Source organism: Hydra vulgaris, chromosome 03, assembly GCF_038396675.1.
Source record: "Hydra vulgaris chromosome 03, alternate assembly HydraT2T_AEP".
NCBI lineage: Eukaryota > Metazoa > Cnidaria > Hydrozoa > Anthoathecata > Hydridae > Hydra > Hydra vulgaris.
The window spans coordinates 59734606-59745323 of NC_088922.1; the positions used below are offsets into that span (position 1 = coordinate 59734606).

The window sequence follows — 10718 nt, forward strand, 5'->3', positions numbered from 1 at the left end:
TGAATATATACTACTTTGGTGGACTTTTTAAATTTAGAAAGTAAAATAATTTTGAAAATGTTCAAAACGTATTAAGTTTTTGAAACATTACGATTTTAAAAACTGACCTTCTATTTTTTTCTTCAAAATGCAAAATATCCGGCCGTAAAAATAAAGTAGGCCATGGGAAAACATACTATCTAGTAGCTAGTACTTAAGGCTAACAACTTTGAAAGCCGTGTTTTTCTGGTCGTAATTTTATAAAGTAATTTTTATATAGTGTATTTTACCCGTAATTTCATTTACTGGGTGGTGAAGAGAAAATATAATATAATATGACAAAATATTTATTGATCAATCTCTACTTGGATCATAAAAAAGTTTTATTTTTTAGGTTATGTGGATATAACCAAAATAAAAGCAGAATTATTTCCCTTTAATGGATTGATATTTGTCAGTCTTTTTTCTGATAAAGAACCAATATTAATTAGATTTCACGATTGCGTTTAATACGCATAGAAAGATTACGGGTTTTACCTTTTAGAAAAGTACTACTTCATTTTCCGAAATACTTGAACAAGGTCGAAATATTTGGATATCAAGAAAAAGTGTCACTCTTCAAAGTTGTCTTCATATTTTTTAACACGCAAACAGTATACTGTTTGCCTTAATTCAAATGATAAAAATCAACAATTTTTGGTTGCAGATAAAAATTCCCACGCACTAATTTAAACTTTTTGTAAAAGATATTCAGGTTTGTAAATAATTTCAAAATTCAACAAAAGATTGTTAAAATACATAAAATACAATATAGGATCAAATTTTTGATCCGCACAACGTTTTAACGTCACATAGAAAAAAGTTGCTCTTAATCTTCAAAAACATCCACACTCATATGTGAAATAAGAAAGGTTATTAAAAATTATAAATTACTTGGAAACAGAAGCAGGACCGTCGCAATGAGATCTTAAAGGAGGAGGGGGAAATGTGACGTGTCTGCTTTTTGTCGACTAACGACTAAAAAAACCGACTAGCTTGTAATTTGGCGACTGCCTAGTAAAGTTCTTGAACAAAAACTTTATTAAGCAGTCGCCAAATTTGTCGATTATTTGTTTTTTTAATTTTTTATTAGGGAGGAGAGGAGGAGGAAGTTTTACACCCCTACAACTCTCCTTTCCCTCGACAATCTTAGGACGGCCCTGAATAGAAGTGGTTATATCAAAAATGGTTATAAACTACAATGGCAACAAGTTTAATTATTAAGAGCGACTTTCTGTAAGAATCAGACAGAGCTCGATAGTGACCCTCTTCAAAATCGCTAATTTTTTAATATGTTGTTGCTATTCATACTAGAAGCTCAATTCCAAAATATTTTTATAAAAATAATTATTTGTTCTATAGATATTAGATGCCAAAGTTTGACTAAACTTTTAGAAATATTGACCAAATGGTGATGAAGGAATCTTTGAACTCAAAAAAAAAAGACAAAGTAAATAATTTACAACAAGTATTCCATTTGATTATTGTTAATTGACTAGTGCATACCAAAAATAAATAAAATTGGTAAAGGAAATTTTTTTCTTTGTCTAAATATCATGCTTCAAAATACGCAAAAAATGATTTGATTGTCATTTTTGATCTTTGTAAACATTCAAAGTCGCGATTACCCCACAGTTTTTTTTGTTATTATAAATCTTTCTAATCTAGTTAAGTATCTAAAAGTATAAAAACACCTATGGGGAAGCAAATGCTTTGCCGCAAAATTGAACTCAATAATGAAATTCTAATATTTTTACGCATTGATTGTGACATAATAATGGCTAAAGCCGTGGGTTAACTGTAAAATTCAATTTACAAAAACTTGCATTAACCATTAATCTACCTTATTTAAAAAAATACTAATGGGGTATTGTAATAAGTCAAAAAAAATGACATATAAATAGTATAGATATTTTCTTGGTGCTTCTTTATTTGTAAGCGCTTGAATTCAGTATGTGAGAGCTATGAGCTAGCTGCTGATTGAAACGAATTGAAAATCGTTCAAACAGAAATTTTAAGAATACAGAGAAAATATATGCATATCATCGCTTCACATAAGGAATAGGATGGAAACAAGGAAAAAAATGTTTGCACTCCAATCACAAAGTACAAACAGGGACGAAAGCATTATTAGGGCGACAAGAACCAAAATCTATGACACTTCAAATATCTTCCCATTATAATTCATACTTTCCAATCGGTTCAATTATTTGCAATTGTCATTGAAAAGAATACTATTCCGAGACAAGTAGAAAAGAAACAAAAATAAGAACAGAACACGAATCTACATCAACCGCTACTGATACTGATTTTATATCAGATAAGTTTTTACAAAATCAAGAAGAACTTAATTCTTCTTGATTTAGTAAAATGAAATCAGAGAAAATATCACAGCTTGTCTTGGTATCAGTCCAATCAAACTCTATTTTAAAAGAAAACTTGAGCTTATCAATCAATCCACAAAGCAACAAATGTGAAAGAAATATAAACGTATGGAAGAATCCTTCCGAAAAAAATTTGCAGAATAAATTGCGCTTGGTCAATCGGAAGAGTTTTTAAAAATCCTTGAAGATGATGAAAATGCCAAACCAGAAGTTCCAGATAAAATTAAAAAACTTGTAGAAGTGTATAAAAACATGGGTACAACAAGTCAACTTGTAATTTTGGCATTTATTGATCATAATGAATTCACAAAGCAACTTTTATGCAACACTCTCAAGGGCACAAAATATAGAATAGGACTTGCTAGAAAATGGAAAAGCTCTCAAAAACGTTTTGAACTGCCCCAAAAAAATTTATTTACAAGAAGTAGACTTTCGATTCTAAAATGCGAACATTTTTTAGATTTCATCCTATTAAGTGAACTGCTACAAGACGTTTCTTATGTTATTTCCAAAATAAAGTATGACTGTGGTAATGTTGAAATTGTAACTAGTGCCATTTAACAGCAAAGAACAGTCACACAATTGCTTTATATTGGGAAAGTTGCTAAGAAATTGCGTAAGAGCCTTAGTCTAACTCAAGTTTGATGCGGGTGCTAAATGGAATTAAACCATCTCATAGAAAATGCCTGGCTGTTTTAAATTACACAGCTGCTGCTGAGATGAATGCGTTGCTGAGATGAATGCAACATTTGAACAACTCGCAAGTATGTTCAATAAAAAATCAATTGTTAAGAAACTTGAAAGATTAAAAACGGTTTAAAAACTAAATATAAACTTTATTGCAGCTATTTGTAAAATGAAATTGCAACACATTCAACTCAAATTGTCCTTTCTGATCTTGAAAGAATTAAAGTGCAATCATGTAGTATTTTAAATAATAGTGTATGCTGTGAATGCAATGAGCTGTTTGAAGTTTTAGATGAAGTCAACCAAATAGGAAATGAAAATGATGTTGGTGATGATGTATTATATGTCATTAAAGTCTTTATGTTGTCTGTTGTAAGTTGTCTGTGATGCTGGAATATGCAGCATCACAGAGCATATGAAATACTTCTTAAGAGATGCACAACAGAAAAAGGCAAAGAATGATGCTCATAAACAACTAGATGAAAAAACAGCTTTTTGGTTGAAAGACTATTCTCAAAAGATATTACCCGTAAAATTTAGAGGAGGACAAAAGGACTAGTTTGGAAAAAAGGGCATAAGTATGCATATAGATGTTTTTTTTACCTAAAAAAATGACATTCTCATAAAGCATGTTTACCTAACAATTTTATATTGCTGCAATCAATGTAATTCCTCCGTTATCTCTATTGCTGAATTAGTTCTAAATCAGTTTCGCATAGATAAATTATACTCAAAAATATGATAGAGTAGCAAGGAAACATAAGGAATTCAAACGCTTACAAATAAAGAAGCACCAAGAAAATATCTATACTCTTTATATATCATTTTTTTTGACTTATTACAATACCTCATTAGTATTTTTTTAAATAAGGTAGATTAAAGGTTAATGCAAGTTTTTGTAAATTGAATTTTACAGTTAACCCACGGCTTTAGCCATTATTATGTCACAATCAATGCGTAAAAAGATTAGAATTTCGTTATTGAGTTCAATTTTGCGGCAAAGCATTTGCTTCCCCATAGGTGTTTTTATACTTTTAGATACTTAACTAGATTTGAAAGATTTATAATAGCAAAAAAAAATGTGGGGTAATCGCGACTTCGAATGTTTACAAAGATCAAAAATGACAAACAAATCATTTTTTGCGTATTTTGAAGCATGATATTTAGACAAAAAAAAAAAAATTTCCTTTACCAATTTTATTTATTTTTGGTATGCACTAGCCAATTAACAATAATCAAGTGGAATACTCGTTGTAAATTATTTAATTTACTTTTTTTTTGAGTTCAAAGATTCCTTTGTCACCATTTGGTCAATATTTCTAAAAGTTTAGTCAAACTTTGACATCTAATATCTAGAGAACAAATAAATATTTTTATAAAAATATTTTGGAATTGAGCTTCTAGTATGAATATTAGCAATTTTGAAAGAGGTCACTCTAATTTAGTGTTTTTGGCTGATTCTTACAGAAAGTCGCTCTTAAAACCTATTTAATAAAAAGATATGTACTAAAGTTCCTTTTGTTATGAAATTGGTGCCTATTTAAATTCAGGTCTTCTAATCTTACCACGTAAATACGATGAAGGTAATCCTATCAAAAACATTTATTGTACATCAATGAAGAATAGTTTGTCATCCCTAAATAGTGTTTATTTATTTTAAATACAATTCTTTACAATTATAATATATAAGTATTTCAATGTTATGATTATATTTAAACAATATCTAAAATAATATATAAATTATTATATATAATACTAATATGCATTTATTACAATTTTTTTTGAAAAAGCAAGTTTGCAAATTGTTTTCTTTTATTAAAATATTCCTAACTAAAAAAATCGGAAAATTTAAAAAAAAAATAGTTTGAATATATATTTAAAAAATTTAATTTATATTTAAAAAAGTATCTGTAAAAATTTACACCAGCCACTAATTAAATGACAAATATAAGAAATTTGAATTATTTTAGAAACTGAAACAAAAGATGCTTTAGGTTATGGTATTAATTTATTTGACTGAATAAAAATTGTTAAGTGAGAAAAATTTTATTTAATGTTGTGCTTAGGATTATTATCTTGTTGAAATAGGTAGTTATCATCTGAAAATAATTCCATGCAACTTGGCTTTGCATGATGAACAAGAATCTTTTCTACTGATACTAATCCATAAAGTCTATAATTTTGTGATTTCTTCCCTCTAGTATGTGCCGCAAGGCATCCCCAAACGTTTACCTTCTTTTAATACTTAACTGTAGCTTTAATACACTCAGAATGATATTTTTTATTACAGCGTCTTCAAACACAGAACTCATTTAAAGCCTAAAAGAGATCCATTTGGCCAAATAGCCTGTCTCCATTGGGCAATAGTCCAGTCTTTATGTTTATTGGGCCATTGAAACTTGCGTACAATGTTGACTTTCGATAGAAAAGGTTTTCTGATAGCCAATGAGAATCTAAATTTTTCCCCTCATGTAAACATAAATTATAAGTTTTCTTGAAATGTTGGTAATACCAGTTTCTAATTTTATCTCAACTGTAAATAGGTCCCTCATATTGTTAAAAAAACATTTTTGAAAAGTACGTCAGGTAGGGTCTCAAACGAATCAAAATTATTTGAAAATTTTAAAAACGATTATCATTTTTAAAAAACATCAACAAAAAAAACTATAATCAAAAAGTCTTGTTAAATTCCTTATTTTTCGTTTTTAGTTAAAAAAACGCAACTTAATGTTCACCAAATCTAAATTGATAATTTAATCATAAAACTATTCATATTTTTAAAATTTTTATATAATTTTGTTTTATTTGAGACCCAGCATGAAATATTTTTAAAAACAAAGAATTTTAATACAAGGATCCGTGGTTCAAACCCCACCTCTGGGCAAGATTTGCGACATCGGTTAGGAAGAAGGCGTGTAGATCCAAATAAATGCTTATCCAGGGGTGAACATCCAATTAAATGCTCTGTGATAAGACCGTAAGGGCCTCTTTGGGTACCTAAATAAAATTGAAAAAAATAAAAAAATCCGGTGTTTTATTTTATTACATAGAACATTTTACACATTCGAGGGTTGATTTTTTTATTTTATTACATAGAACATTTTACACATTCAAGGGGTGCCAGGACACATTTTCAATAAAAATTTTTTTTTAGAACCACCTTAATATATATTTGAAAAAATGTTCATGACTCCTTCCTTACCAATGTTATAAAACTTGCCCAGAGGTGATTTTAAAACACGGATCTCTAGCTTCTGAGGCAAGCGCGCTTACCACTGCGCTGCGGCTGAGTGTTCTTAATTAACCCGATAATTTTAAAGCCAACAACAAGTTTATACTCTATTCGTGACCTTATTAACATGGTTTCTGCTTATCTTATTGCAGTGAAAGGTGTCTTAAAATAGCGACCAAATTCTTTTTATAGATATTTTAATGATCAAAGAATAAAAACATAAATAATCGAAAAGTATCAACAAAGAAATTTTTTTATTGATAAAGTAAATAAAGAACTCAATCTGCAAAAAAAAAATTACCTTGTGAAATAAAAACAGCATTCAAAAACATAAAAATATTCTAACAAAATAATCCTTAAAATTGTGTTTAATAAAAGTATCTAACATTGTCAATATTTTTTTGTAAATTTTTATTTTTTTATTATTTGTTAAATATATTTTGCTGTTTAAAAAAATAAGATACATTAGAGTTTCATGTAAATAAAATATAAATAAGAAAATTTAAAAAACAGACCGGGACTCAAAGAACATGTGGGTGATGCAATACCACCTTATCTTTCATAGAGCCCCTTGAAAAAATAAATATCGTCAAAGCGTTCTAATAAATGCTCTAATCCCTGAAATATACATCCGCCCATATATATATATATATATATATATATATATATATATATATATATATATATATATATATATATATATATATATATATATATATATATATACATATTAACGAAGAAAAAACAACTTTTTCTATGGTACTTTAAGTTTCATGCCTATACGGCATTCATTAGCCATTGAATACAAATTCAAAAACAAAAAAAACTGCTAAAAATAACAAAATACTGTGTAGTGGGATCTTAACGTCGCTAAGACATACTTGATGACAACGAAAAAAAAAAAAAATTAGCTAATCACCGGTGTCAAAAAAGGATAAAAGGAATTTATTCTTGTATCTGCATTTTGAAATCAACTCATTTCGTTTATTTAACAAGTTATCACCTTTATATGTTAAAATAAGGAACTTTTCGTATAAACAAAGATTGCAAATTTTTGACGAAGTGTTATAAGGATTGCAACGAAGTGATGAAGTGTTATAAGGATTTACAATTTTCCACTTAAATTTCCCTGCTCTGTGATAAGACCGTATGGACTTCTGGGAGCACCTAAAATAACTACAAAAAAAAAAAAAAAAAAAAATGATGGATTTATTGACACAGTTGCATGTTTTTCCCTCATCTTTACCTTGGCTATATAATATCCTGTGATAGTGCGAATTAATGATGGACTTGATGTTTGGCATACATGAGTATTTTGATAATATTTTGATAAAATATCTTACGAAGTTTGTGACCAACCGGAAAGTGCAGGTCTACCATGTTCAAAAAACGACTTACTATTTTTGTTGCAACATTGGTACTGAAAGGTGGGTTGTACCAGATTATGTTTCACTTGTGATTTTTGAATGGGATTTGTTTTTTATTTGAATTGTAGGCAAATTTGCAGATAAAACCTAATTTAAGTAATCTTGATAACCCAGCAAGCACTACCATATGGGACCCGTACGGTTTTAATCTGGGCATCCGGTACGGGCTGCATATTTTAAAACACTATACAGGCTTAGAATAGGCAGAAAAATGAGCAATCTGATTCGCTGATTTTGAAAGAGAGGCAAGTGCGATTTTGTTGAAAAATCATAATTAATATCAAAACAAACAGATTTTTGAAACAAATTTCAAAGTAATGATATAAGTTTATCAATACAAGTCATGTATTACTATCAACACAGGAAATTCATTTTATTTTATTACTCTTCGGAGTATTTAAAATGTACCAAAATCTGTTTGTACAAGAGAATTTTCACTCAAAAGAATTTCAAAATTTCAAGAATTTTATCTATTGTTAATTTTAAGAAACGAAAAAAAAATGTGTTGAAGTAAATTTGAAAAATCTACAAATGTGTTTCTCTTAAGATATGCTCTTGGCCTTAAAGCATTCTCGAATACATAGTTTATATAAGTATGTTGTACGAGACTAATGGTGAAGCACTTTTGCATATAAAGTTTATATGCAGTTTTACCTGACTACTGGTGAAGAACTTTATTTATAAACTGATTTACATGTTTATTATAAAGAGTGGAAAATTAGATTTTTTTTAAAAAGAAAATTTTTACTAATTGCAAAACTAGCTAACATGTTCCAAGTCAATATATGAGCTCTGAGGAGATTTTGTTTTCATGTTTTGTTTCAACCATAGTTTGGAGGAGGCTGATATATTTTTTTATTACGTAACTCTAATAAAACATTGTGTTAAACCATTAAAAACTTTTAAAAAATTTAAAAAATTTTTGGCTGGCTACATTAGTTTATAAAATGTTTGAAAATTTAATAACCCTGACATATATTAAATTGTAAAGGCAAAGGTAAATAAAAAATTGAAAATTTAACTAACCCTGACATATATTAAATTGTAAAGGCATAGTCGAAATTATTTTTTAGAAAATAAACAAAATAATCTTAAAAAGCTAGCGAGATCAAATGAAAAGTAAACGGACGTGCTTTTGCTACGAAAGAAATAAAATAATAAAATTGATATTGCAAGTTTTATTTATTTATTTATTTTTCAAATCTTGTCAATAATGAGTTTAAAACTTAACACTGAAGTCTCCATAAAATTAGTTCGTGAAATATTTCAAGAAATGTTCCAAAAACAACAAAAAGATATTTTAGCGTTAATAAGTGCAAATTTAAAACTGGCTAACGATCGAATTGATGGATTGCTAAAAGAAATTAATACACTAAAGAATTCTTGTGAAGTTTTAAAAGAGGAAAACGAAAACCAAAATACCGATCTTAAAAAAACAAACAAGCAGATGATAAAGTATGAAAAAATACAAAAAGACATTGAAGAGAGTCTAACGTTCTATTAGGATTGCCATGATAAAAAAGTCAGCGATTTGGAAAAAAAATTGACAAATGATAAAAAGTCAGTGATGTGGAAAAAAAAATATGGTCGAATGCAACCATAGGGGAGAATGAAAAAAATAGATTTAGACAGCTAGAAGATCGTCAAAGGAGAAACAATCTTCGAATCGAAGGAGTCAAAGAAAATGATAACGAAAACTGGGATGATACGGAAGTAAAAATAATAAACCTTCTTGAAAATAACCTCAATGTAAAAGATGTAATCATAGAAAGAGCGCACAGAACTGGTATTATCGATATTAAAAAGCCTAGAACAATTGTAATTAAGTTACTAAATTATAAAGACAAAGTAAAGATTTTAAAAAACGCCAACAAACTAAAAGGTTCTGGAATTTATATTAACGAGGATTTTTCGCTAGAAACTACTATAATAAGAAAGAAACTTCTTGAAGAAAGCAAAACGCATAGGATAAACGGTAAATATTCTGCTGTTATATATGATAAGCTCATTGTTAAAGAATTTAGAAAAAAAAATCATGTCAAATGATTTTTTTTTTAAGTTAAATTTATATTGATTTATTTTTTTATTTAAAATGGCTGATAATATTGTTTTATCAAACATAAATTTTAATTCACAGAAAAAGCCAATAATTTTAAACAACTATTCGGATCCCGATTATAATTTTTTTAACGATAGTCAAGTAATTAAAAATACTAGCCCGATATACTATAACCCAAATTCAAAAATTATTGATTAAGGAATGGAAGACAATTCGTTGTCAATGCTTCACATTAATATTAGCAGTATTCAAAAAGATTTTGAGTCATTGAAACAATTTTTACATAAAATTGACATTAGATTTCAGGTAATTTGTCTCAGCGAGACATGGTGTAACGATGTAAGCATTAAAAACAATTCCAATTTTCAATTACCTAATTATAAAGTAATTCATCAAGTTAGAGCATCAAATAAGGAAGGTGGAGGTTTGTGTATATACATAAAAAATTCAATTTTATTCAAAAGGAAACCACAGTTAAGTTCAACCACTAATGATTATGAATCTTTATGTGTTGAAATTATTAATAAAACTTCAAGAAATATCCTCATCCATGCTTTATATAGACCGCCCTCAGGAAGTATTAAGGCATTTGAAAATCACATTAAAAGTATAATTAAAAAAAAAAACATCTTTAAATAAATCGGTTTATATTGTTGGTGACATTAATCTTAATATATTAGAATACGACAAAAATAAAAACATTAAGAACTTCTTTAACACAATTTTTCAAAATAGTTATATTCCCCTAATCAATAAACCAACGCGAGTAACTAGAGAAAGTGCAACATCTTTAGATCAAATTATTACAAATGATTTCGTAAATATTAAAATAAGGTCAGGTATATTTAAATCTGACATTTCTGATCACTTCCCTATTTTTATTCTATTGCAAAAATGCATTGACTATGATG

At 28.1% G+C, this 10718-nt stretch overlaps 1 protein-coding gene across 1 annotated transcript; it reads left to right on the top strand.

Annotated features, from left to right (window-relative positions):
- The first annotated feature begins 8961 nt into the window (after positions 1-8961).
- On the top strand, positions 8962-9794 carry LOC136078805 (uncharacterized). Its single transcript, XM_065794616.1, has 2 exons — positions 8962-9235; positions 9352-9794. The coding sequence occupies exons 1-2, from the start codon at positions 8962-8964 to the stop codon at positions 9792-9794; spliced, it is 717 nt and encodes a 238-aa protein (XP_065650688.1).
- Positions 9795-10718: the final 924 nt, after the last annotated feature.

Bases quoted from the DNA above. Each gene is read 5' to 3' on its own strand.
- LOC136078805 (XM_065794616.1), top strand. From the start codon at position 8,962: ATGAGTTTAAAACTTAACACTGAAGTCTCCATAAAATTAGTTCGTGAA. The intron at 9,236-9,351 runs GTCTAACGTTCT...ATGCAACCATAG, and splicing joins ACAAAAAGACATTGAAGAGA to GGGAGAATGAAAAAAATAGA.